We start from the raw sequence: 27,213 nt of genomic DNA, 5'->3' as shown, positions 1-27,213 counted from the left end.
CGCTGCAGAGCTCTTTTGCCCACAGAGCCGAGACCCCTGAGGGGGCCTGGTCCTGCCGTCTCCAAGCTCCTCACATGCCCCTGCCTAGACACCCTGCAGCCTGCCCTGCTCCTGGCCCTTTCCCCGCCAGGCTAAAGGGCTTCCCAGGGCAGCTCTGTCGCTCCCTTGCCTCGGTACACTTGGAATAAAACCCACTCGCCTTCTGGGCCTCCTTTCCCTTCCCTGAACCCAAGCTCCTTCCCACCTCAGGGCCTTTGCACTTGCTGTTCCCTCTGCCTGGAACGAAGCCCACCCTTCCCCTGGACTCTGTACCCCATTACCCTGTTTCTGTCTTCACTGAACATCAGGCTTCCTGAAATAAATCTTTATTATCCGCTCACTTGTTCTCTGCCCGTCTTCCCTTAGCCTGTAAGCCCCAGGCAGACAGGACTTCATCTGTCTTGTTCATCTGCTGTACTCCCCGGGTCTACAGTGGTGCTTAGTACATAGGAAGGAAGGAAGGAAGGAAGGAAGGAATGAGTGAATGAATGAATAACGAATGAATGAATGCTCAGTCAAAAGCAGGTAAGATGCCCCCAGCACCTGCTCAGTGCTCCCCAAGTTGACTTGCCAACCCATGGTAAAAAAGCAGACACGCTAACCCAGGTGCATTTAAGTCATTTTATTTTGAAAAAAAAAAACTTCTTCCCAAACCACCCCCCCCCCCACCCCCCTGCCCACTCCCAAGTCATCGCAAGCCCCGGTGGGACAGATTGACATGTGGGCCCCAAACGGGCCCCCAGTGGTCCGTGCAATGCAGCCCCTTGACATGTGCTTCCCGAGAGCCCTAAGAAAATCCCACATAGAAAAATACTTTACAAGGAATATGCTCTAATCTCAGCCAGAGAAAAATACAGCTTTGGGGGGCAGGGGACGAGGGGGCATGTCACAGGGGCTGTACCCAAAATGCATAGGCAGGCAGGAGGCTCACCGGGGAGGAGTGTGGGGAAAAGGTCAAGTCCGGGATGAAAAATCCCCATGAGAAGCCAGAAGAAATATTGCATATGAGAAGGCCCGGGCGCTGGGGGTCCCGGGGCCGGGCCTGGTTGCATATGGTCGGGGGGGTGCGGGGGGTGGAAGAAGCCTTGAGCCCGAGGAGCGGGGGACGCCCTCAACAGTCAGGATGTCTCCTCCCTCGCCTGGAGTTCACACACGGCTTTCCCAAGCCAAGAGGCCCCTGAGAGTGTGTCCTGTTCAGTCCCATTACTTGGCAGAGGCCCAGAGAGGTTGGGTCACCTGCTTAAGATCACACAGCTGTGGCTGCGGGCAGCCAGAACCCACAGCTGGGCTGCATCCTCCCCCGGGCAGAGGGCTCTTGGCTTTTGCTTGGGGTCCCTAGGATAACTGGAAGATATCTCCCCAGACAGTGCTGGGCCGCCTGCTGCCTCCGGGTGGGGGCAGAGGGGCAGGGAGGAAGGTTGGGAGCAGAGAGAACATGGGCCGGGTGCTGTGGGGGCCCTGGGGCCGGAAGGTGGGTCCTGAGCAGAGGCCCACGCCCGCTCAGAGATTGTCCACCCCCTTTAGTTGTCCAGAACAGGGGGCAGACCCAGAGGGGCTGAGACGGGCCCGAGGGCACACAGCAACGAGTAACAACATCAGGGGGCGAAGAAGAGGGCTCGAGCTGCCCGGTCTGGGCCCTGGAGGGGAGAAGCATTTGGGGGGCCCCCGGGGGCAGACGCCCAGGGAGGAGGGCAGTGGCGGCAGTGGGGACTGCACTCTTGAGAGCCCCGTGAGAGCTGCACAGTAACCCTACAGATCCCCAGCCCTGGGCGAGCCCCGCCTGCCCACCTCCCTCCCTGAGGCTTCCCCGCAGAGGCCTCAGGCCCTCCAGGAAATGCAGAGCGTTTCTGGTCTGTGGAAAATGAGCAGCAAGATTTCATCTTGGACCCTGGAGATAAAACCTCCCTTCTCCGCTGGCCCAGCTCCCTCGCGCCGCCCGCCACTGCGTCTGTTTCTCTCCCTCTTTCTCCTCTGCACTGATCCGGGTATTGGAGAGAAGCTGCTTGACCTTACATGTCATGTGCTCTGGTTTCCCAATCTGCGTGGAAATGGGTGAGTGACCTTCCTGGTTTTCTGTCCCCAGATTGTCCCCTCCCACATGGAGGGAGAGGCAGTGAGACGGGCCGGCAGCCCCAGGTCCCGAAAAGAAGACTGAGCCCCCAAACCCTGACCCTCTGCCTCAGACCCCAGAAGCTTCGGACCAGAGAGGCGGTGAGGAAGGAGCCGCCGGCTTTCGGGGTGGGAGATCGAGCACCTCCTGGGATCCCAGGTGCTCGAGAGCCTCAGAACAGGCAGTCCCCAGGCCACCGGGATGCCGGAGAACGGGAAGAGGGGCCCACTCAGCAGCAGCCTGCTGGGCCGTGGCACCCCAGCCTCACCCCAAATGCTTCCCCTGCCGGGAAACCAGCCACCCGCCATGGCGTGCTGACCCAGACGGTACCTGGCCCACACAGGCACCACACGCCTCAGTCCAGGTGCCAGTCTCTTGCTTGCTTTCCCCCGGGGACAGGAGACTCACTCCCCCCTGGCAGCTCATCCCAGCTCATGGCTCTGCCTAGGAGAGTTGGACTCTGCCCTCCGTGACCCTTCCAAGTTGGCCTTGCAGAGGCCACTCTTCCCAGGCTGGTCCCCGGGCAACGCTCTTCTGAGACCCAGATGTCACTCCCACGGGGGCGGGGACCTCACTGCCTGGCCCCTGGCGCCACCGAGCCAGGCAGCGGGGACAAAGCCCCATCCCCGGCTCAGAGCCTGCCGGAGACGGACGGACGATGGGTGGCCATTTCTGGAGCCCGGCGACAGGCCCGGGAGCTGCGATCTGCCCGGAGGCCCTGCCTCGGGTGTCCGGCCCACGAGCTGACGTCAGAGCATGCGGGGGCTGCGGGGGCCCGCCGTGCGCGGGGGGCCGGCCGGCCTGCGCCGCGGGGCTGCGGCTGACCACCAGCTCCAGGACGTCGCCCGCCTCCGCCAGGAGCGGCACCGCCAGGCAGCAGTCGAAGTCCCGCGTGCGAACTCGGTTGACCTGCGTGGTACACGGCCGGGGGCGGGACAGAAGCGGGCTCCGCTCAGCCTGGGGGCTGGAGCGGGCGGGAACTGTGGCCTTTCCTAAAACGAGGTCCCTGCCCAGCCCAGGCACAAAGGGAAGCTACACTCACATACGGAGCAAGCCCGCGTCGGCTGGACTCTTTCAGTCCTTCTGGTGAGGTGCCATCAAAGGGACAGCCCGAGGCAGATGCTACTGTACCTTCCACGCCTCTCTAGCGCTTGTTTCTCTCCCTTTCTAACAGTAAAGTACAGACCACCTCCCCAGCCTCCTGGCTAGAATTTAGGGACCCTACCTTATTTCCATTTTCATTTGTAGTTTGCACTGCCCTTATGTTTCAAGCAAGGAGGGCTGGCTTTTAATTCCTAACTGTGATGAAAGTTTCCTTTAAAAATAAGTTTAAGCTGAAAAAGCTCTATCCGCTTAGAGAAAACATAAATGTGAGGACTGTTCAAATATGGTGAAGATCACTTCAATGGAACAAAAATTGGGGGGGGGGGGGTGGGAAAAAATGGCCCATGGTAGCTAAGCCAAGGATGCCACAAGCTGTCCATCTGCTCACTCACATTTCCCAGGCTCCCTTGCAGCTAGGCAGGCCATGTGACCAGTTCTGGCCAATAGGCTGTGAAGGGGAGTGACCGTGTTGCCTCTGAGTGAAGGCAGGAAAGAACCCCGCATGCGATCTTCTGGTTTTTCCCTCTGCTGTGGTGTCGAGCAGGCCATGTGCTTAAAGAGGCAAATACAAGATGGGTCCTCCACCGGCGAGGCCCCCACCCACCCACAATGGACATATAGGACAAGTGATTTGTGTGTGTGTGTTAATCTACTGAGAGTCAGAGGCTGTTTGTTACTGCGACATTACTTAACCTAGCCTGACTACAACTCACGCTGTCCTGCCATTTTTAGCGATGAGGAAGCTGAGACTCAGAGAGGGGAATTGCCTGCCCAGTGCCACTCAGGTGGGGTAGAGGGGGGCTCTTTCCCGACCCTAGGGCTAGAAAGCAAGGTCTCGTCCCCTACCCCAGCATTACCTGAAGGACCCTGTCAAAGGGCCGGAGGCCCCCACGCTGAGCTGGCCCATCAGGTCGCACAGTGTGGACGTAGACACCCTTCTCCAGGAGGCCATCTGAGACGCTGAAACCAAAGTCATTCCTCATAGGGTCTTTGTGCAGGGTCACCTAGGAGCAGAAGGGAGGTCCATGGGATTTTGACCTTTGCCCCCCACAGTAGCCCAGATCCTTTGGTCTGGCATTCAGTGCCTCTGGGATCCAGCCCAGCCCACTTCCCCAGGTGTCTTCTCCTGCGTCCTGCTGCCCCAGCGTCCTGCTGCTGGGCTTTGCCCAAGTAGCCCCCCCACCCTCCTCTTCTGCAAATCCTCCAGCACTAGATCGCAGCATTATTCCCTTTCCAGAGCTTTTTCAATTCTCTGGCTTTCATTAGGGAGAAAGTCTTCTGTGGGGTACCGATCTGTCTTTTGCATCCTCAAACACTCATCTCCCATCTTAGCAAAGAGCAGACTGCAGGATCAGAGACTTCTAGGGCTGTGAAGTTGGGCAAGAATGTTTCTTTCCCCTGCATTTAGCTTTCTTATATAGTAATTCTTTAGATGATAAGAGATGCTAGCGTCTCATGTAAGGGAGGGATGTGCAGTTTTTTAGATATATACACTAACGTAAGTGGAGGGAAGAGTGAGTCTACCTAAAGAAAAATATTAATAACAGCCTAGTGTGCATCCTGCAAGCACACGTGTGTTTGTGTCACCCAAATGGCAGGAGTTTTTGAAAGTTCAGCCTGGGATAGAATCCCTGTTGTATGGTCGAGAAGAACGAGGGGCAGGGACACGGCAAGTGCAATGGCACCAGGCCCCAGGGCCAGGCATCCGGGCCCTGCCCCAGCACCCACCTTGTGCATCTCCAAGGGTGTCGGCAGCAGCAGCTCCTGCATCTCTTCGGGGGCTCGTACCCCCCGGCCCCTCCACCAGGACCCTGGGTCAGGCCTGCCCTCGAGGGCCCCAGTCTGCACAGTGCCCGTCATGATGGATGCCTGCGGGGCGGAACACACCGTCCTGGGGCAGCCGTCCCTACGCGCGCTCACTCTGTCGCTGATACCTACTGTGTGCCAGCCTCCCAGGGCACAAAAGTGGGCAAAACAGACAGCGCCCCTCCCTGCCCGCTGGGAGCTCCCTGTCCAATGGCAGTGGGAGAGGGGCGTCAGTAAACAGTGCCCCAAGAATGACAATCACTGACACGTACGCAGCACTATTATTGTCTCCACTTTACGGATGAGGAAACTGAGGCTCAGAGAGATTAAGATTTGGTCCCCAGACTCTAGTTTCAAAGTTGGGGCTCCTCTCCTCTCTGCTATATTGCTTCTAAGCCAAAACAATAAGATATAATTATAGGCTGTGGTCAATTGTTAACAGAGGTGAAGCACGCAGAAGGTGAGAGCAGAGGACAGGCAGATCCGGTCAACCCTGAGGAGGCTTCTGTGCCCGGAGCTGAAAGATGAGCAAGAAGAGGGGGAGGGAAGAGAACCCCAGGCAGAGGGAAATGCATGTGCAAAGACCCTGCAGAGCAAGAGAGCAGGAAGGGGAAGCTGATGTGGCTCAACGGATGGAGTGTCCCTCTACCATATGGAGCGTCCAGGGTTCAAACCCAGGCCCTCCTGACCCGTGCGGTGAGCTGGCCCACGCGCAGTGCTGCCGTGCGCAAGGAGTGCCATACAGGGTGTCCCCCGCATAGGGGCTCCCCACGTGCAAGAAGGGCTCCCAGTAAGGAGAGCTGCTCCAGGCAAGAAAAAGAAAAGCGCAGGCAGCCCAGGAGTGGCGCTGCACATAGAGAGCTGATGCAGCAAGATGACGCAACAAAGAGAGACTCAGATTCCTGATGCCGCTGACAAAAATATGAGCGGACAAAGAAGAACACACAGCAAATGGACACAGAGAGCAGACAACGGTGGGAGGGGGCGGGGGAGAGAAATAAATAAAATAAATCTCTAAAAAAAAAAAAAGAGCATGAAGAATCCCCCCACACTCTGCCAGACAGACTGGAGGGAGAGTGGCCTGGGATGAGCCTGGAGGAGGCAGTGGCCTCAAATGAGGCTGGAGGAAGAGTGGCCTTGAGGGAGGCGTGGTCTGGGAGGAGGCTGGAGGAGGCGTGGCCTTGGGGGAGGCATTGTCTGGGCTGAGCTTGAAGGAGGCGTGGCCTTGGAGGAGGCGTGGTCTGGGGTGAGCTTGAAGGGGCGTGGCCTTGGAGGAGGCATGGTCTGGGAGGAGGCGTGGCCTAGGACCCTGCCCAGGGACGAGGTAGGAGGGGGGCAAGGATTCACTCCTGCAGTGCACTGTGGGCCACAGTGAGAAACGGCACCTTTATCCCAAGAGCAACAGGGAGTCATTGAAGGATTTAAGCCAGGGTGGGGGAAGGAGGCATGATCAGATTTGTGGACTAAAAAACACCTTCAGGCCGACTGCAGAGTGTGAGAAAGCAAGCCGGGAGGGTGGGAGAGCTCTCCCGGCCCCCTGCAGCTGTCCCGTGCAGAAGATGCCCGTGGCCTGGACAAGGAGCGCAGCAGGGGGAGGGGAGAGCCAGCAGAGCTGTGACCTCTAGGAGGCAGACGGACAGGCATGCTGAGGGAGGGCTGGGCACGGGGGTAAAGTGTCCGCTCCAAACTGAGAGGCACCGAGAGCGTGACCCTGCGGAAAACTCATTCCAGTCCAGGCTGGAAATCCAGACGGCAGGGGCGGGGGGTGAGCCGGGGCTGGGGGGCAGGTGCCATTCTTACAGGTGATGCTCTACGGTTTCCCAGGTACCGAGTTATCTCTCTGGCCTAGAAATGACTGTCCCACTGAGCATCGCAGTATCTGACTTTCCAACTTTAGGCTGCAATTCTGTCTAACTTCAGGAAGGAAAACAAGGTTTTGGCCTTCTAGAGTCCCCGAGGGAAGGCAGATGGTGCTAACAGCTGTTTCAGGGAAGTAGTGGGGTGGGGTGGGGGAGAAGGCTAGGAAAGCAGTGGAGTGCACCCTGAACAAGGAGGTGGGCAGGCACCTTTGCCAGACCTTATAACTGCTACTTAGCTGCCTGGAGAGTCAAGGTCCAAAAGAAAAGACAGGAGCCTCAAGAATCTTGGGATAATGTGATCATTAAAAATTAGAATTAGGAACTCCAGATATCATAGACTCTTGGAACCCTAGAAGTGTAGAATTAGAGCATTCTAGGACTTCCAGTTAAGACGCTGATACAGGAGTCCACATGACCTTCCAAGGACAGACAGAAGAATTGGTAGATTAATTTTTTAAAAAATAAAGCAATCCCAAAAGCAAGAAAGATAAATTCAGAGCCAGACATGAGCAGGAGAGGAATCGTTTGGGTTATGGAAGGTAATGGGATCCAATTGTACTGGCCTGTGGAAGGTAATGGGACCAGATGCACACATTAGGGCCTGGGGTACGCATGGAGAAGAGAATGCTGCCTCACAGCAGGATGTTGAGAAAGTGCCAGAGTAAACGACATTAAGGAAAAAGACAATGAAGATTTGAAAAGTAAAGAGAAGTTATTTTAAAAAAAATTTAGAAATTAAAGTATAATATCTAGGAAATGGTTTAACAGTGGACTAAATACAGTTGAGGAGAGAATTAGTGCATTTGAAGACCGATTAAGGAAAGCAACTAGAACACCATGCCAAAAAAATATGAAAGAAAAGTTAAGAGAACAGAGGATAGAAGTTCCAAAGCACACCTAATAGAAGGGACAAAAGGAGATAATAAAGGAGAGGCAATATGCACAAATATAATGGGAATTTTCCAGAATAGAAGGAAAAATGATTCATCAGGTGAAAAAAATAGACCAAGTGAAACAAAAACAAATGAACAATGAGACACATGAAAGCAAAAGAGCCAACCAGTATGGATAAAGAGAGATCTTGAAATCCACGAAAAAAAGACCTAGTACTTTCAAAGAAACAATAATGAGCAGCAACGATAGTTGCCAGAAGACAGCGTCTTCAAAGACCTAAGGAAAATTTGACTCATTTAGTTGACTCTTAAATCTCAACTAAACTAGCATTTGAGTATTGCGGTGAAATAAAGACATTTTCAGAACAACACCTAAAGGAGTTTGCCACCCAGAGACACTCACCGAAAGAGCTTGTGAAGGTTGAACTCAGAAGGAAAGTTGGGGATACAAGCAGCAGGATTAAGCAAAGAAATGGGTTAAACATGCTGGCAAAACTAAATAAGCATTGACCAAAACCACATGTCATTCATTTTAAACAATCTATAAACACACTGGGAGATGGGAGGAGATGGATTAGAGGGAAATAGAAGCATTGTTAAGTGTTTGTCTTATTCAGGAGTAGGACAAAAGTATTAATTAGATTTTGTTAGAAAAATTAAGTTAAGAAAAGATGTTGACATTTTAAAGTGAGGCTCAAAAGCCAATGCTGTGCCCTAGCCATACAACAGAATATTTTTCAGCCACAAAAAATGAAGTACTGAAATATTCTATGATGTCGATGAACTTTGAAAACATTATGCTAAGTGAAAGAAGCCATCTACTGTATGATTCCAATGACATGAAATGCCCAGAATAGGGAACTCCAGAGAGAGAAAGCAGATACTGGTTGCCAGGGGATATGGGGAAGGGGAGTGGGGGGTTTCTTGATGGGGTGATGGAAACAGCCTGGAATTATAAAATAGTGGTGAAAGTGAATTTTATCTCAAACATTTTTAAAAACCTAGATCATGAAAAAAGGCCTGGACTCAAATTAAGTGTGACTTAAGGGACACAACAACCAGATGCCAGACATAGATGAGACCCTGGTTTGGACACACCAGGTGTACAGGGCAGTCGGGGGTGATGCGAGGAGATCTGAAGATAGTCGTGGTCCTGGGAGAGATGAAGATACACGGCCATGAGCACATGGAGCAGGTGGCTGAACAAGCGGGTGCTCCGGGCCCGTCCACACGCTTGGGAATGCGAGGGGGCAAGGAGCCCAGGTGAAGCCAAGGTCAGAAGTGGCTTACAGCGTTTCCTCCCGGGCAGCCGGTTCCACCCAGGAGGGGAGGCTGCCCGCACCCAAAGCCTCAGTGCCCCGGGGCCCCCGCCCTTCCAGCTCCCCAGCCGCCCGTGACGCCGGCACCCACGCGCTCCCACGGGGCGCGCGCGCGTGATCCCACCCGCAGGCTGGCCTCTGCGGCCGGCGCAGGGGGGGCCGTACCTCCAGCTCCCTCAGCAGCTCCGACTGGCCACACGACTGCAGGTCCTCCAGGGCTTCCCCGAACGCGCGCCAGAAGCCCTCCTCCCGGGCGGGGACGGGGACGGGGCTGTAACGTAGGAACCAGAGAGGGTCAGCTCCGGGCCGGCGGGGGGCGGCGGGGCCTCAGGAGTCTTCGGGGCCCCGGGGCCCGGCGCCGGGCTCGAGGGGGCCGTGGGGCGGGCGGGCGTCCTCGGTGGCAAGGCTGGGGCCCCGGGGTAGTGGTTGGTGACACGGGAGGGGGGCACGACGCAGTGAGGGGCGACCAGGACTGTCGGTGGCCGGTTAGAACAGGGGCAGATGAGACGGGGTGGAGAGCGGTGACACAGGACGCCTGGGGAGAGAGACAGACAGACGAACAGACAGACAGAGAGACAGACAGGAAAATCCACAGTGTGACCCCAGAGGACGGCCCCCGGCCCACCCAGACACACGGCACCGTGGGACAGGGACAGGGACAGGGCTGGAGCCCGTGAGGACACAGATGGATGGAGAGGATGGAGGACTGGCGCTGGGGACAGGGTCGAGACCACCCTGTAACTCGTGTCACTGGTCAGATCAAAAACTGAGCCTCACTACAATGGTGTAACAGTTCACATCTCCACACTTCCTAACTCACAAGGCCGCGAGCCATTTACAAATCTCTGGGCACTTAGAGAGCGCGCTACGGTTTGCAAAGCCCGCTGTCTTTTACGAAGGCGTGTAGGCTTTGCTCTCACATGGGTGCCTGAGGGGCAGATAGTTGCCGCCATCCCTTCCCACTTGACAGATGAGAAAACTGAGGCTGCAGGACATTCCCTTCGTTGGGGTAAATGCGACAGGCAGTCTCTGAGACAGGCCTTCTACTGGGCAAGGGGTGAGGAGCTGAGCAAGGCGTGGCCCCTGTTCTCGAGGAGTTGAGAACTCATGCATTAGGCATCAATGGGCATCTCCCTGAGCTGGGAGGGCCATGTAGGGGAAATGACAGTCAGGTAATCACAAGGTGGGCAGTGTCATTAGGAGAGTACCAAAGGAAGAAGGGACAGAGGGATTCCTTCTGCCTAAGAAAGTCAGGGAAGCTTCCCAGTGGCATGGGGAATTTGAGCTGGGTTTTGAGGGATGAATAGGAGTTTGCCAGGAGAGATGCGGGAAGGGCTTTCTAGAGGCAGATGGAACCAGGGTGGCTAGGAACAGATTTCTCCAGAGTCTGCTCTTGGCATGGGACTTCTCCTCCAGGGGATGAGGCTGAATCATTTGATGCTGACACTAAGAAAATGATGACACCCCCAGGTCCGGACTTGGTGCTCAGTGACACAAGAACCCGTGCAGGGACCATCAGGCAACCTGGGCTAAGCCAGAGGGGTCTGGGTCTGACTTGTGAGTGTGCGGCTGCTCTTCTGAGCACAGGAGAGACTTGAGAAGGCCCCTCTCCACCTCTGCCCTGCTGCGCCCTCCACCTGCGATGCCCTTTCCCCATCGGCTTGGCTGACTCTGCTCAATGCTTCCCCTTCCGGGAGGACCCCCCCCTTGGGGCCAGAGGGCACCCTCAGTCCCCTCCCACCTTGGCGCCAGGGCCAGCTGCCCTCGCCCGTCCCGGCCAGGAGACCAGGGCCGCCCCCTCCCCCGTGGGGCCCCCACAGACCTAGTTGGCGGCTCCCAATCGTCGTCGTCCTCCTCCTCCTCCTCGGGGAAGCTCTCGCTGGCAGGGGCCGGGGCGTAGCTCGTTCTCCGGGGCTCGGTGGGTGGGGGGCTGCTCCTCAGCCGGCCGGGCCTCCAGCCCTGGGGGCTCCCGGCCCGGGCGGCCGCCTGGGGGGCGTAGGCACCTGCAGATGGAGAGCGGGCGTCTGCACCCTGTCGCCCCAGCCGCGCCCTTCTCCCTGCCCCGTGTCCAGCCGAGCCGGGGAGGCCCCTGCCCTTCTCTGGCCCTGCCTGGCTACCCAGCACCCCCTCGGGGCCCTGGGCACTACCCAGAGCCCCCCGGCCTCGCTGTCACCCGGCGTGAAGCGCTCGTGCTTGGGCTCCAGGACCCCGGCCCGGCTCCCCGGGGCTGGGCCACGCCGCTGCTGGGGAGAGAGGCCCGGGATTTTGACCAGCTCCCACCCCTGCCCCTGGGAGCTCTGCAGTCCTGCCCCGGGAGGCGCCAGGAGCTCAGGATGGGGAAGCCAGAGAGGGTGGGGCCCAAGACCCAAGCAGGGCGTGGAGGCCACCCAGAGGCTCACCACCCCCCCCAGCTGCTTAGCTCCCTGAGCTGGGCCTTGGGAGGCCCTGGGGCACGGGGGCCAGAGGGCCAGCCTCCGCCAGGGCCACCCACGGGGCTCGACGTGTGTGGGCCGGGAGCCGGTGGCCTCCCCAAGCCGGGGCCCGTAGGCTGAGTTCATCTGGGACAAGGGACTCTGCCTCCCGCCTGCAGCTGGATACGATGAGCGTTGACTGGGCACACCCCAGGTGCCAGGCCGTGGGCCGGGCCCGTGAGACAGCACAGGTCAGACCAACCTGTCCCCAGCCTCGTGGTGGGGAAATGTGAATAACCAGTGGTAGAGTCGGGACGTCCATCAAAAAACATGCGGGGACCAGAGGTGGCATGAGCAGTTGGGCGCCGGCCTACCGCAAGGGAGGTACTGGGTTCGGTCCCCAGTGCCTCATTGAGAAGCTGAGCAACACTAGTGCAGCCAGCTGAAGCAACTAGCTGACGCAACGAGGAGACATGACAAACAGGGAGCGGGTGTGGCTCAAGCAATTGGACGCCTCCCTCCCACATGGGAGGCCCCAGGTTTGGTTCCTGGGGCCTCCTAAAAGACAAGGAGACACAAAAGCACACGACAGACAGACACAGAGCGGACAGCGAGCACAAACCATGAGGAGGGGAGAAATAGATTAATCTTTTTTAAAAAGGCATGAGGTCAGGGGTCTCTGCTCTCAGGCAAAGGGTGCCAAGAAGAAAGAGCTCCAGGAGGAGTGAGAAGGAGCGCCCGGGAAGGGCCCGGCGGCTGGGAGGCTCAGAGAGCATGCTGCTCATCCCAGGGCCCCGAGGTGTTACCTAAGGCCCCAAAGCCCCCCTCGGTGGCCGAGCTGTCCCAGGACTCCACAGCGCTGTCCACGCTGGGCACGGCGGGCGAGAACCGGCCGGCCAGCGGGCCTCCTTTGAGCGCTTCTGGCCCGTCCTCATCGGCGTCGCTGGCCTCACTGAGGCTGCCAGACTTGTGGGGCAGGAGGGGGCCTGCGAAGAGAAGGAGGGGACTGGTCACTGCCACCGGACTCCGGCCCCAGAGGACAATGGGAGACGAGGAGATGCGTGGCGAGCCTCGGTTTCCCTGCGGCAGCCTGGTTTGGGAACTCACAGGCCCCGAGGTCCCGCTGAGCCTGTTGACGGGGCAATTTAGCAGGTACTTGCTCATTTAATCGCCCAGGGGGTGGCAGGCTGCTAAGCATCCTTCTTTCACAGATGGGGAAACCGAGGCCTGGGGAGGCTGAAACACATGCTTCCCAGTCTTCCCAGATTAAAAGGAAGACTCCCAAGGTGACACAGGGGAAACTGAGGCACGTGTGGGTTAGAGCAGGCACTTTAAGAGGCAGGATAACGAGATGATGGAAGCAGGGGTCCAAACCCAGACTGTCCCTCACCAGCTGCACGCCATGGGCACGCCCCACTCGGAGTCTCGGCTTCCTCCCTCCACCAGGCAGCCTCCCACCTCCCCTGGGCTGCGGCCACCCCTCGGTGCGCATGGTACAGAGGCAGAGGTCTCCCTTCCTAAATGCGCCCCCCCGGGCGCGGGCGAGGCTCACGGTCCAGCTGCTTCTTGATCTTCAAGGTGACGGTCTCGCCGGCCACCTGCAGCAGGTGGATGGCCTCGCTCAGCGGCCGGCCTTTGAGGCTCACACCGTTGATGGCCAGAATGCGGTCCCCCACGTGGATGGCACCCGTCCTGGGGAGGGGGCACGGGGGGGAACGGGGATTAGGCACCCCCAGAAAACCCAGAGGAGCCCCAAGGGATCGAGCCTGGTGAATCCCAGGCTTTGCAAAAAAAAAAAAAAAGTATGATCTTAGGTTGCATTAATAGAGGAATAACATCTAGAATCTGGGAGGGGATTGTCCTGCCTGACTTGGAAGTTAGATTCTGGAATCAGAGCCCAGGATGAGTTTTGAGACTGGTTTACTGGGGGAAGTGACACTCAGAGAAGTTAAGAAATACACACGAGTTGTTTGCACTTGAGCCAGTTTAACTTTCCTGACCCTCAGATCTCTCGTCCGTAAAATGGAAATGAGAGTGCTCATTTCATCCAAGGAGAATTGAGGGATGGATTCCTACCTCACCTCCAGGCAGAAAGCCTCGGGTACACTCTCCCCTCCCCTGGGCCTCAGTTTCCCCATCCGGAGAACCAGCATAATCACCAGGGCCCGGCTGGCCTCATGGGGGTGGCGGGTGGGGGGTGGGGGAGGGACTGACCAACCAAGCAGGAGCGCTGGGCTGCCCAGCGGCTCCCCGTCCTGGGTGCCCATTCAAATTCAGGTTCCTACCGATTGTCAACGCCTGGCTCCCGCCCCAGGACAGCTAAACGGGGTCTCTCAGGTGTGGCGAGGGAAGGCACTTCTGAGCAGCACCCAGGGCTGAGAGTGGAGAGAGAAGCTGCGTTCTCGGGGGTGGGGGTGGGGTCCTCTGACTTGGGGTGGGGTCTTGAACCCCCAACGTGGACACCGCCCCCAGGGAGGCAGGTCCCAGCGGGTGGCGCCCGCCTTGCGTCCAGCGTTGCTGGGCCCGGAGCCTGGCCCTCGGGGAGATGGGCGGCGCGTGAGCCAGGGAACGGCCAATCCCAAATAACTGTATGATTGATTTGCTTCCTATTTACTTTTCCAACGAGGCTAGTAGAATATTTATAATGAAATCGGTGACTCGCGTTGTGTTTCTGTCGGGCAGCGCTGAGCCAGGTCAGCCCCACAAGGGCAGGGGGTTTGCCGGCTACCTGCGCAGTGCCAAGGACGGGCGGGCACACAGCAGGTGCCCAGTAAATGTGCGAGCTGGCGGAGACGGTTGAGCTCCGAACGGGCCTGCATTCTGCCGCGTGTCCAGCAGAGGGCGCGCCAGGACCGGGGACACTGGCCATCCCGTGGCTTGAGCCTCCACTTGAGACTCCTTCATGGGGCTCCCCCGCTGCCACCCCGCTCTGCCTGTCCTCCACGGACCCGTCCTGCTCCTCCAGCCCTGGCCAGGCTCCCATCCCACAGCCAGCTCCCATCTGTGCTGAGAGCTCCCCGCTTCCTTGCCAGCCCGGCTCATCCCTGCACCTCTCCGTTGAAAGCCTCACGCTACGCACGCCGCGCGTACCCCAAAGGGTTCACGTTCCAGAAAGTGGCATCTCCAGCTGGGAGGGAGCAGAGACCATTGCGAATTTACCCATAACTCATCTGGAGCCAGGAGTTCTGCTGGGACTGTTCCTGCTCTGGGAGGCAGATACTGACCAGGAAACTGAGGCACAGGGAGGGGAAGGGGCTGGTCTGATGCCACGCAGAGCACCGGTGTTGGCACACAGGCCGGAATCCAGCTTGGCTGATCCCAAGCCCAGCCACTGCCCCCCGGGGCTCCCCGGGCCCACCCTGTGCCCCCGGGGGCCCGGCCCACCTCTCAGCCAGCCCCCGTTTGGTGAGGCCCGAGATGACGATGGGGTCGAAAGGCTCCTCGGTGCCCGAGATGGTGATGCCCAGGGGCCCCCCGTAGCGTTTCAGCTCCACCGTGTAGCTGACGGCGCCCGTCGTCTCCTGCTCATCTGCAAGGTGGGTGCTCGGCAGGGGCGGGGCGCGGGGGCGCCCAGGAGCCGACCCGCCGGGGCCCCGCTGCCCCGCAGCCCGGCGGGCTCACGCTCCCACCCACACCCAGCCTCCCTCCCACTCGCGAGATCCCCAGCTCGGCAGGGACTGCCAGCGGCACAGCCCCGGGACCCTCCAGGGGGGCTTCCTTCTTCAGGCCAAACAAAAGAAGAGAGGAAAGGAAGGAGAGCGAGGGAGGGAGGGAGTGAGGAAGAGAGGAAGAGAGAGGGAGGGAGGAACAGAGGAAGAAAGGAAGAGAGAGGGAGGGAGGGAGGAAGAGAGGAAGAGAGGGAGGGGGCGTCTACCGGAATTGTCCTCGTCCTTCCGGATCTTCAGCTTCACCAGGTCCTCGCACTGCCGCAGGATCTGCACGGCGTCCTCCATGGGACAGTTGTCCAGGCGGACGTTGTCGATGGCCAGCAGCTTGTCACCCGGCTCGAGGGTGCCCGTCCTGGTGGCAGGGGCGGGGGAGGCGGGGAGGCTCCCGGCACGTGCAGCCGCCAGGCCCGGCCTCCTCGCCACTGCCCCTCACGCCACGCCGAGCGGCGCCCCTACCTGTGCGCCACGCTGCCTTTCTTAATGTCCGAGATGATCAGGGGCTCGCCCCGCTTCCTGCTGGCCGCTGGAGGGAAAGAGGGCGTCTGGGGGTCGGGGTGGCAAGGCTCGGGGGTCGGCGGCATGCCCTCGGGCCACACGTTCTGCTCCCATCCCGGTCCCACTGCTTCCTGCCCAGGGATTGGGCCCCCTGTGCCTCAGTTTCCCCTCTAAAAAGGGGATGACGCCACCACCCCAAGAGGGATGTTGTGAGATTCAACCAGGCAACACAGACACAAAACCTAGCGCGTGTCCTGGCACACAGTAGGTGCTCAGATAAGCGGCTGCTCTTTCTCCTTCTGCTCAGCTCGGCCCCCGCACCCTGCGAGCCTCCTGACGGGCTGCGTTGGGCCGAGGGCCAGGTCCCAGCGCTGGACGACCCCTTCAGAACCGAGGGCAGTGTTCACGCAACCCCTTCAGAACCGAGGGCAGGCGACACCCCTGGATGTGGCCCCTGGGTGCAGGGCTCAGGCCCCACCTCAATCGGGACAACTTCCAAGGGTCTCGTGGCTCCCCGTGGCATCGGCTGCGCCGTCTATTGCGACACTATCATCGCCCCACATCTCCCTCTTTTCCGGTCCTGCATCCCAAGCGCTGATCCCAAGAACCTGCTTCAAACCTCCACCCCCCGCCCGTAACACCCGATCTCAGAGGCTGTCTCCTGGGGGCTACGGCCTAAGGTGTTGTACCAGCGAGTCTTGCCAAAAGAACCCAATAGAGCTAATGGATTTTCTCATATCTTCATGGCCCAGATGACAGGGCCTCCTTCTAGCCCACGGCACCTTCGTGATGAGGAAATCTTGCGATAAGAATGTCAGGCTACCTTGAATAGGTGCCCCTGTGTCATGCACAACCTGTGCCACTGTACCTGGGGTACTTCCCCCAGGCCGATCTGCCTAGCGCCCCACAGCCAGCAGCTGCTCAAGTCCGGGGCAGCCCCTCTGGGCAGCGAGCCGTCCACCAAGCCCGGGGGCAGGCCACCCAGGGACTCAGGAGCCCACTGCCCCCGGGCTCCCCGACGCTGACCCAAGGCACCCGAGCATCCTCTGCCTGCCCCGGGGACGGTCCAGGAATGTGGCCCGGGTGGCCCCAGCCGGGCAGCGGGGACCAGGGTGTCAGGCCAGGTTGGGGGGGGGGCATCTTCTCCCCGCTCCACCCCCCAGCTTCTCCCGGCCCAGCCCTCCCAGCTCCCAGAGCCTGGGCAGCCTCGTTCTCGCCACTCGTTGATTCATCGGATCCTTGGCCATTCACTCATTCATTCGTTCATTTGACAAATATTTACCGAATCCACAGTGTGTGCCAGGAGGGACACAGCAGTGAGCAAAACCAAGCTCCTTGCCCTCCCAGAGCTGGTCATCTAGTCGGGACACAGATAATCAGTGCAATTTTAAAACTAAAATTATTAATTGTCAGACGATGAGGTGTGCTGTGGGAAGGGACAGGACAGTGGGGGGAGTGCGATTTTAAAGAGCGTGACTGGGGGAGGCCACGGGACGGGACATGTGAGCAGAGACATGAAGGGGGTGGGGGGCAGCGGGAACAGCCAGTGCAAAGGCCCTGAGGCAGGAAGGAGCAGCCGGGGGCAGCAGCGGCGGGGGGCGTGAGCAAGGGGCAGTGGGAGGAGACGAGGCCAGGGTCCCGGGCCTGGACGGGTCTCAGCCAGTCCCATGAAGACTTTGGCTTTGACTTGGGGGGAGACGGGGGCCGTGGACGTGCCCCGAGTCCCTAAGTCCTACGTCATTCATTCCCTCCTTTTGTTGCTTTGAGGAACATGAATTATGCACCTACTATGAGCAGGCGCCTTCTGGGTGCTGGGGAATGGGAGACGGAAACCCCAGCGCAGGCAGTGTGGTCGGCGTTTTACAAAGCGCCCTCCCCCGTGGGTGCCTCCCAACCCCACCGGGGGGTGCGCGGGGCCATGCGACTCCCTCCGCGCGGAACGGGAAAGCCCCCTCAGGGGGCTCAGGCTGCCGAGGACACACAGCTGGTGCCCAGGGCCGAACGGGATGGGTCAGCCTGGCCCCCCGGGCCCGGAGCCCTTCCCGGGCCACGCTGCGGCCTCCCTGGCTGCTGTTGTCCCCGCCGGCAGGCGGGCGCCAGGGGGTGGGGGGGGCGCGGGCACTCACAGCTGATGGTGATGCCCAGCTCCACGCCTCGCCGCTTGGGCAGCTTCACGTGGAAGGTTCCACTGCTCGGCACGACGGACTCTGGGGACGAACACGCGGGCAGGTGTCAGGCCCGAGGGAGGAGCCGCGGGTCCCACGGGGCAGACCCGACAAGGTCACCGGCCCACCCCCATCCTGCCGCCTCCACTTGACAGGTGAGGAAACTGAGGCAGGGCGAGCCGACAGGTCTGCCCGAGACGACAGGTCAGGTCCACCCCGGTCAGGGCAGAGACAGAACCGGAACCAAGACCCGCTGCCAGGCGCAACCCAGCGCGGATTTGACAAGGAGTTACCGAGGCCCTCGGATGGGCCAGAACCAGGGGGGAGCTGTCCCCTCCTTCATCTCATCTCGCCTGACGACTGCCCACAGCGGGGGGATGCTAGTGCCTATCTCTCAGATGGGGAAACTGAGGACGGGGGTGGGGAAAGTGTTCTGTCCAAAGTCACATCACTTTGTACTGAAGTGTCCCCCAAAACTCATGTCCACCTGGAAGGCCAGAAGGTGACCTTGGGAAGTGGATGTGGCTCAAGCAGCTGGGCTCCCGTCTACCACGTGGGAGGCCCAGGGCTCGAGGCCCAGCACCTCCTGGTGAAGGCGAGCTGGCCCGCGTGGCGAGCTGATGCAGCAAGACGACGCAACAAGAAGAGACACAGAGGAGAGACAGTAAGAGACTCAGCAGACCAGGGAGCTGGGGTGGTACAAGAGACTGAGCACCTCTCTCCCGCTCCAGAAGGTCCCGGGATGGGTTCCTGGAGCCGCCTAATGTGAATACAACAGACACAGAACACGCAGGGAATGGACACAGAGAGCAGACAACGGAGGAAGGGGAGAAATAAATAAATAAATCTTTAAAAAATAAAGGTGACCTTGTTTGGAAGTAGGGTCTTTGCAGGTGGAATGAGTTAGATGAGGTCACCCTGGCCAAGCGTAATCGCAGCGCTTGGCGCCCTTACAGAAGGCCGCGTGGAAAGACACAAGCAGGGAAGGGGCCTTGGAGAGACGGAGGCCGAGACCGAGGGACGCTGCTCCAAAGCACAGAGCGCCGAGGCTTGCCGGCCCCCCGCGCTAGGAAGAGGCCGAGGGGGACCCTTCCCTCGAGCCCTGCCGCCCCGACTGCAGCCCCAGAACCCTGAGACGAGAGTCGTGTAGCTTTAAGGCACCAAGCTGGGGTCCCGTGCTACCCGTGCTACCCGCAGCTTCGCAAAGGGCCGCAGAGCAAATCCTGCCTTGAGCTGTCCTGGATGGAAGGCCCCGCCTAGCCCTTGCAGAGAAGGCGCTTGGAGGATTTTTCAGCCCCTTCCCCCCACCCCTCCCCAGATCCTGCCCCGGCCCAAAAACCCCTCACTGGCCCCTGGTGGGTGGAGCTCCCCCTCCCCATCTCCGAGCTTAGCGCTTAGCCACACCCCGCCAATGGCCCTGGGAGAGGGAGCTCAAGAGGCCGGGGACGTGGGAGGGGGGCAGGGGAGCGCGGGCGCCTGGTGGGGGCAGGCCAGGGGAGCGGGGGAGTGGGGCTGGGAGGCAGGGCGGGCCAGGGGGGCAGGGGAGCACGGGGCGGGGGGGGGGGGGGGGGATTGGTCGTGGAGGCAGGCCAGGGGTGAGGGAGCGGGGCCGGGAGGGGGGCCAGGGGGGCGAGGGGGCACAGGCCCAGGAGGCGGGGTGGGCCAGGGGGGCGAGGGGGCGTGGGCCGGGAGGCGGGGGCGGGCCAGGGGGACTAGGGGGCACGGGCCCAGGAGGCGGGGTGGGCCAGAGGGGTAGGGAGCGTGGGACCCGGGGGGCGGGGCGGGCCAGGGGGGCGAGGGGGCACGGGCCCAGGAGGCGGGGTGGGCCAGGGGGGCGAGGGGGCGTGGGCGGGGAGGCAGGATGGGCCAGGGGGGCAGGGGAGCGTGGGACCCGGGGGGCGGGGCGGGCCGGGGCGCTCGCTCACCCGCCACGTCGAACTCCACCTCCAGCACGACCTTGCGGGCCAGCGCAGCGTCCCGCAGCAGCTGGCTGGCCTCCTCCAGGGTCCCGTCCTCGGTGGCCACGCCGTTGATGGAGAGCACTCGGTCCCCCACCTGCAGCAGCCCGCACCTGGCCCAGGGAGACAGCGTCGCCGCGGGAGGCGGGAGCCGGGGCAGCGCGGGGGTCCCACCCCCAGGCCCCCGCTCTCCCGCCGGCGAGGCAGGCCCCCCAGCCCCGCACCCTCGGCCACTTTGCCTGCACCCCCGGCGATGGGGGATGATACCCTTAGGGGGTACCTAAAGAGAGGAGAGGGTCTAAAATGGACCCCAGCTTCAGATAGACAGGAGTCCAAGTGCGGGGGTCCCACCCCTGGGCTGGGCGACCCCAGGTCGGGTGCTCAGCCTCTCTGAGCCTCGGTTTCCTCATCCGTAAAACGGGGCTGGCGGCGGGGCTGACGGGACGGCTCAGCGCCTCACGACCGTGGGTGCTGGGACTCGCCTCCCCAGCCGTCGGGGAGCACCCAGCCGCGGGAGGGGGGGGCGGCGCGAGGCGGGGGGCGGCGGGCTCACCTCTCGGCCGGGCTGTCGGGCTCAATGAAGCGCACGAGCGGCGGGGAGGACAGGGCCTCGGTGGCGAAGACGCCGCCCTGGAGCTGCAGGCCGAAGCCGCCAAGCGGGTCCCCGCAGAGCGCCACCTCCGTGGTCTCCGTGCGCACGATCTGCCCGCCCGGCCCCACCGTGCTGGGGGCCAGCGACGCTGCACAGCAGGCAGGACACGGCGCTCCGGTGGGCTGGCCCCGCGAGGACCCCCGCCCGGGGTCCAGCCCGCCCCCCGGGTCCTCACCCGCCCCAGGACCCGGCCACGCCGCCGCCCCTCCTGAGCCTCGGTTTCCCCATCTGTACAACGGGCTCATGCGTCCCGCCTGGCTGGCCGGGGGCACGGGTTAGGGAGGACCGTCGCATTGTGCATCGGAGATTCCACGGGCCGGTATCACAGCCTAGTGTGCTGCAGCGTATCAGTTACACTACGTTACCGCTATTGAAGCAACTGCGCTGTCGTGTTAGAACGTTCTATTACGTTCTGTGGTGCTGAGCTGCACTACACTAAGAGGGTCTTGGTGACAGCTGGCTGGGATGGCTTTCCCATGCCACACGATTCACCCACTTTAAGTGGACAATTCCATGGCCGTTAGTATGCTCACAAGGTGCACAGCCCCAACCCACCTGAGATGATTCAGCACCTCAAAAAGAAACCCTGTCCCTTTAGCTACGAGCCCCTCACCCCTAAAGCCCCTGACGCCTTCCTGTGCCCACTGATGGGCCTGGACACTCCATAGCAATGAAATCCTACAGCACGCGGTCTTCTGTGACCAGCTGCTCTCCCTCTGCACAGTGTCGTCAAGGGTCACCCATGCCGACTCGTCACAGGTGTCAGGACCTCATTCCTGTTTACAGCTGAATAATGTTCCTTGCCTGGATCGACCGCATTTTGTTTACCCACTCATTAGCTGGTGGGAAATCCAAATCTGGTTGTTTCCACCTTCTGACTCTGAAGGATAACGTTGTGATGGATACCCATGCACAAGGTTTTATGAGGACGTGTGTTTTCATTTTCTTGGGCACATACCTAAGAGTGGAATTACTGGGTCAAATGGTAACTCTGTGTTTAACAGTTTGATGTATTATGTTATTTAATAGGTATTACTTAATATTCCATATAAATACTACAGCATTATTAATACGGATATTAAATATTATTAAATGAATGTATTAGATTTCATTCTATTACCAAAGACATTAAACATTGTGCCTTTATAGCATACTTTATTATATATTTTATATTATATTATAACTATAATAAGTGTAATATATTAGGTTGTTATGTATAGTATATGCTGTTATATTTATATCTATTATTTTTACTTACATCCCCCAATGAGAATGGTACCTGGTACCTAGAAGATGCTCAAAAAAAAAACCCCAAACTTGTCGAATTAATTAATTTATCAATAATAGTGATAATGAAGTACTTTATTGGTCACCCATCCTAGGGAGGGGGCAGGGAAGGGATCCCCAAAGCCCCCAGCCTCCATGTTCCCTCACCTAGGAACAGTATTTCTGTAGCTTTTAACCTACTCAACTCCAACTGCAGCTATTGACAAAGGTAGCTGGCAATGATGTATTTTATCTTTCATCTGACTCTGAAATCTGCTACCTTTTCACCTTAGCCACCAGGAAGCTCAGAACCATATTTGACTCCATTCAGGTCCCAGGTGAGCTGTACTCCCCTCTCCCTTCCTCTGGTCCAATCTCGAATGGCCCTTCATCCCTCCTCGATGTCTCGCCAACACACAGGGCAGGAGGCTGGGAACACTTTCTACATCAACCAAGGAAGGCTCTTCCTGGGGAGAATTCTAGGCGTTTGGGTGACTCTTGCCACTTCCACAAGTCTCCTGCACTATCATTCACTGTTATTTATCCTTACATTGATTCACTTTTCTAAATACTTAAATAATTTAATTTCAAAAGGGAATGTAAATATAAAACAGTGATCAAAAGAAAATTATATATACCATAAAAGGAAAATTATTAAATCCTGGATAGAGTCTAAGGCCTGTGCATCTTTGAGGGAAAATTAACAAATGCCAGAGAGATGCTAAAGACACGGTAATAGCACGCTTGAGAGGGTCGGGACTGAGTGAACGAGAAACGAGGTGGAATGGCACCGCGTCCTTCATGCAAATCTGAAGGCACCTCTTCTCCAACACCCTTTACTACCACTGGGAAATTCTCATCACAAAACCACAAGACTGCAAGTGTGCAAAGTAACCGGCCCCTCCGGAGTGTCCTCCTGCCGTGTGCAACCTGCCCGACCGTCCGTGGCAAGCCCCTCTCCCGGGCCCTGCTCGGACACCCCTGCCTCGGCAAGCCCCTCTCCCGGGCCCTGCTTGGACACCCCGGCCTTGGCAAGCCCCTCTCCCAGGCCCTGCTCAGACACCCCGGCCTTGGCAAGCCCCTCTCCCAGGCATGCAGGGGCTCCAAAGCAAGGCAGAGGCCACGGCTTACACCAGCTCCGGTGCTCCCTCCTTCGCTGCCGCCTCCGCCCCACTGTGGTCCGGGGGCTCGCGGGCTGGGATCCGCGTGGAAGGGTGCTGGGGTTGGCGCATGGGATGCCGTAGTTCACGGTGGGTGAGGAAAAGGGAGTTGAGGACAGGGCTGGGGAGACGAGGGCACAGCACTGTGAACCCCAGCCCGGCCCCTTGGCCCTGCCCCACGGTGCCAGCCGGGAAACCCCCTCCACCCCAGGGAGACAGGGCTTCCTCCTTTCCTCTCAACCACTTGCTGTGTGACCTCGGGCATGTGTCTCTCCCCCTCTGAGCCTCAAAGACTGGAGGGTTTTCCAGACAGGGTGGAACCCAGACGCCAGGGACAGGGGCCCATCCCATGGCAGGATGAGCGGAGCAGGACCTTTGTTCCCCCGCCCCTCAGCTCCCTTCCCTACGAAGCGGGCACGGCCCCCCGCCCTCGGGAGGTGAGAGGGCGCAGCCGGGGAGGGCACATTACATCGGCTCTGGTCCTGGCTGGCAGGGGAGGCCCAGGTGGGCGTCCTGCAGTGGCCGGGCCGGGGGCTGGGGCAGGAGGGCACGCAGGGGTCCCAGCGATGCGGCTGCTCACTCCTCTGCACCTTCACTGTGACCAGTGGAGAAAAGGAGAGAGGCGGGCGTGAGGGCAGGGAGACGCCGCGCTCCGGGCTGGCCCGCGCCCTCCCAGGCTTGCCGGAGCTGGGCGGGGGTCCCCCACCATTCCACCCACGGCCTCGGCCACCCACTCCGCCCCGGGCACCGGGCTCTGGGCACCGGCCACGCGGCAGCCCTGCAAGGTAGGGCCAGGCCCCGGGCCCACGCGTGGGTGCCCGGCGGCCGCCCCGAGCCCGCGGTGGCAGCGAGGGGCCTTGGCCCCGGGCAGGCGCTGCGGGAGGAGCTGGCCGGCGGGCGCCTCCAGCGGCAGGGCCTCCGGGACCCGCTGGGCGGGGAGCCCGGGCTGCTCGGGGTTTGGGGGCCGGCCCTTCCCGCCCCACGCTGCGCTCTCAGGGGCCACCCCCCCCCCACTCAGGGGCTGCCCGCGACTTTCTCCTCCACGACGACTTTTCACAGCCCTGGGAACTCTCTGTGCACCTGCTCTGTCTCAGCACCTGCTCCCGGATCCTCCACAACCTCCTGTCCCCCCACCTGATCCTCCAAACTGGCTGCTGCAGCCCCTCCTCCCGGCCCGCCCACCCCAGCACCAGCTCTCGCGGGACTGTGGGGGCTCTGGCCTGTTCAACGTGCCCTCGAATGCACGGGGCGAGGAGCCAAACATCCCAGCACACTGGAACCCCTGCTTGCATGCTTCCTGTGGCGGGGAGCTCATTCCCTCCACAGAAGAGCCTGACTCCGGCCCCACCCTGTGCAGCACCCCAGGCCACCACCCACCCAGGGGGCCTTGGCAGACTCCCACCCCTGCTGCCCAGGTAAAAGCCCGGCTCCGTCACTGACCGGCTGCGGCGCTCGGACAGGACACTTAGCTTCTCTGGGCCTCGTTGCCGTTATCTGTGGCATGGGACTAAAAAACAGCTACCTCTTAGGATCAAGAGGGGGGCTAAAGCGAGTTAACACACATAGAGCGACCAGAACAATGCTGTGCTTAGCAGATGCTCAGTAAATGAAAGCCCAGGCATTGCCACCCGTGCGACCAAAGCGGAGTGACAGCGACGCTGACCTCGGCGTTGGCATGAGGCTCAGGCGAGAGGCCCCACGCGCAGCCCCGGCCCTGCGCAAGGCCCGCCACGGGCATGAGCGAGGGAATGCCGCTGTCTCACGCCCACAGCCCACCGCGGGCACCGAGCGCTGGAATTCCGGCCGAGCGGCCCGGCCTCGGCCCCGCCCTGTGTGCTTCCTGCCCGTCTCCTCGTTGAACCTCCCACAAGCCTGTGCACTTGGGATTCTCACTCTATGGACAGATGAGGCCAACCGAGGCTCAGCGAGGCAGAGCCGCTTGTCCAGCCGCACGGGGTGAAGCCGCGATTTAAACCCCAAGGCCCAAGGTTTGGGCTGCAACAGGTGCTTTCCCACCCAGAGCTGGAGGCCGCCTCCTGGTGAAAGCCACCCGTCCTGGGCCCCAGATCTGCCTTCTGAACCCCCAGACCCCTCTGCTCCTGAAACTGGGGCTCCCCACTCATCCTGCCTGCCGCCTCCTCTTGAGCCCAGAATCCAGGCTCTGAGTATCTCAGCGCTCGGAAGGATTGTCCCCTCCCTCATTCTAGCCCTTATACTTCTCATAATGCAACCAAGGATGGAACCAGCTTTGGGGGGCCTCCACGCCAACCGGCTGTTTTCTCGAACCCCCCAAGTTGTTTCTCTGTCCCGTCACCCCACCCTCGGCTGCTGCAACCTTCACTTCCAACACCCCCGCGCAGGTGGACGTTTGTTCCAGCACCTCTTAGCCTGGCCCGCCAGCCCTCCCGGGGGACCCACCTGCCTCGGAGGGATTCGGGAGCCGTCGGCCCTGGGGCGCGGGCAGCACCTCCAGGCGCACTCTCTCGGTCACGCCGGCCAGCAGCTTGGTGGCCTCGAGCAGCGAGCAGTGCTCCGTGCTGGTGCCGTCGATGGACAGGATGTGGTCCCCGGAGTGCAGGGCCCCGCTCCTGGCCGGGCCGGGGGGGGTGAGGCGGAGGCCGGCCCCGGGCAGCCCCCGGGCCCCCGCCTCGCGGCCCCCCGGCCCCCCGCGGCCCGCGCGCTCACCTGTCCACCACGCTGGCCGGCTTGACGCGGTCCACGGTGATGACCGGCTTGTTCCGGTGGCAGCCCGCGGCGAGCGAGATGCCCAGGGCCGACCCCGGCGCCTTGGCTATTTCCACCAACAAGGGGCCCGAGGCGCCGGCCACCGCGTCTGCACCGGGAAAGGGGGTCGGGATCAATCGCCAGCGTCCAGCCCTGTCCTCCCGGCCACCAGCGGGGCGCGTCGGGAGTCAGGCCCGCGCGACTCTGACTCCGGGGCTTCGCCGGGGAATAATCGCTGGCTGGCATTTATTGAGCGCCGGCTGTATGCCGGGCGCGGAGCGGCAGCGCTCACTGCGGCGCCCGTCGAGCTCGGAGAACGGCACCACCACGGGCTCGGCGAGGTCACCCTTAGCCCACGTCCGAGCTGTCCCCCAAGGCAGGGCAGCTCTGCCTTCCCCGTGCTCCCCGAACCCAGCCCCTGCCCCCCGCCGCCTCTGCACTGGTCCAGCACCATCTCCGCTTGCGGGGCTGCGGTCGCCCCCCGCGGGCTCCGGCTTCTACCTCCAGCCCCAGGCCTTCTGTTCCCGCCAGGGCTTGGGAGTCAGGCCTGGGGGTCGGAGCCCGAGTTCCTCCTGCGGCCGAGGAGGCGCATGGCAGCCTGGCTCCGGGGCCCCCTTCCAGGCACAGTGGCCTCCCTGCCCTCGAACACGCCGCCAGGCTCTGCCGCAGGGCCTTTGCACCTACTGCTCCCGCTCCCTGGAACCCTCTTCCCCCAGATGGCCACGTAACTCGCTCCCTCACCACCCCAGTTAAGAGCACCCCCTAACTTTTCCTTCCCACTCCCCTGCTTTTTTTTCCTTCCATAGTACTTATTGCCATCTAACGCACTCTATTTTACTCCTTTTGCTCACTGTCCATCTCTCCCCACCAGAACATGGGCTCCAGGAGAACAGAGATCTCATCGGTGTCGCTCATGATGGACCATCAATGCCTGGCAGAGTGTTTACCTCTCAGAGAGGCTAAGTGACTGGCCGAGGGTCACACAGCCTTTGCAGTGGGGAGGATCTGAGGAGGCCTGGCAGGCAGCTCTGGGAGTCGGTGCTCACTGGCCGCCCCTCCTGCCCACCCGGGGCCTCTTCCTGCCCCAACCTTGACCCTCAGGCCCCCAGCTCACCCGGGATGGCCACGTCGTATTCCACCTGGAAGAGCGCCTCGTGGCTGCACTGCCGCAGGGTGGCCAGGGCAGCGGCCTGGCTGGCCCCATGCAGCGAGATCCCATCGACGCTCAGCAGCCGGTCACCCACCTTCAAGGACCCCTCCCTGCGAGGAAGGGCCCGGAAGCCGGGTTGGCCCAGCACGGAGACCCCACGCGCCGCCCGGCCGGGGCTGCCGAGCAAAGGGGCGCCGGGAGGGAGGGGGGCTGGGGGTGCGCGGAGGACAAAGCCCCAGACAGGGCAGGAAGCGGGCGAAGGAGAGAGGGACAGAATGAGTGACCGAAAGATGCAAGAGTGAGCACTGGAACGAGCGGCCCGAGGAGGGGGTCGCTCGACGAGACGGGCGAGGAGTACAGGGGTCGGGTCCGCCCTGCGCCCGTCCACCCCAACGGAGGCCACGTCGACGTACAGGCTCAGCCCCGGCTCAACC

At 60.7% G+C, this 27,213-nt stretch overlaps 1 protein-coding gene across 4 annotated transcripts in view; it reads right to left on the bottom strand.

Moving 5' to 3' along the window:
- Positions 1-641: 641 nt before the first annotated feature.
- GRIP2 (glutamate receptor interacting protein 2) overlaps positions 642-27,213 on the bottom strand; it is a 61,169-nt gene continuing 34,597 nt past the window's right edge. For 2 of the 4 annotated variants that reach the window (XM_058288115.2, XM_058288116.2), the window contains exons 7-26: positions 26,744-26,889; positions 25,591-25,738; positions 25,324-25,493; positions 23,375-23,500; positions 22,877-23,026; positions 20,381-20,567; positions 19,795-19,940; positions 17,831-17,911; positions 16,987-17,061; positions 15,666-15,732; positions 15,416-15,561; positions 14,926-15,070; positions 13,827-13,916; positions 13,094-13,233; positions 12,348-12,527; positions 10,953-11,133; positions 9,296-9,401; positions 4,982-5,122; positions 4,111-4,257; positions 642-3,058 (exon numbers count right to left, since the gene is read on the bottom strand). In XM_058288115.2, the coding sequence (XP_058144098.1) occupies positions 2,594-3,058; positions 4,111-4,257; positions 4,982-5,122; positions 9,296-9,401; positions 10,953-11,133; positions 12,348-12,527; positions 13,094-13,233; positions 13,827-13,916; positions 14,926-15,070; positions 15,416-15,561; positions 15,666-15,732; positions 16,987-17,061; positions 17,831-17,911; positions 19,795-19,940; positions 20,381-20,567; positions 22,877-23,026; positions 23,375-23,500; positions 25,324-25,493; positions 25,591-25,738; positions 26,744-26,889 (3,037 nt within the window). In that variant the 3' untranslated portion in view covers positions 642-2,593. The remainder of the gene's footprint in view (positions 3,059-4,110; positions 4,258-4,981; positions 5,123-9,295; positions 9,402-10,952; positions 11,134-12,347; positions 12,528-13,093; positions 13,234-13,826; positions 13,917-14,925; positions 15,071-15,415; positions 15,562-15,665; positions 15,733-16,986; positions 17,062-17,830; positions 17,912-19,794; positions 19,941-20,380; positions 20,568-22,876; positions 23,027-23,374; positions 23,501-25,323; positions 25,494-25,590; positions 25,739-26,743; positions 26,890-27,213) is intronic. The other 2 variants (XM_058288118.2, XM_058288117.2) reach the window with 2 other exon arrangements.

The sequence above is a fragment of the Dasypus novemcinctus genome, chromosome 26, assembly GCF_030445035.2.
Source record: "Dasypus novemcinctus isolate mDasNov1 chromosome 26, mDasNov1.1.hap2, whole genome shotgun sequence".
In the NCBI taxonomy this organism is placed as follows: Eukaryota; Metazoa; Chordata; class Mammalia; order Cingulata; family Dasypodidae; genus Dasypus; species Dasypus novemcinctus.
This window is presented reverse-complemented; position numbering and strand designations above follow the sequence as displayed.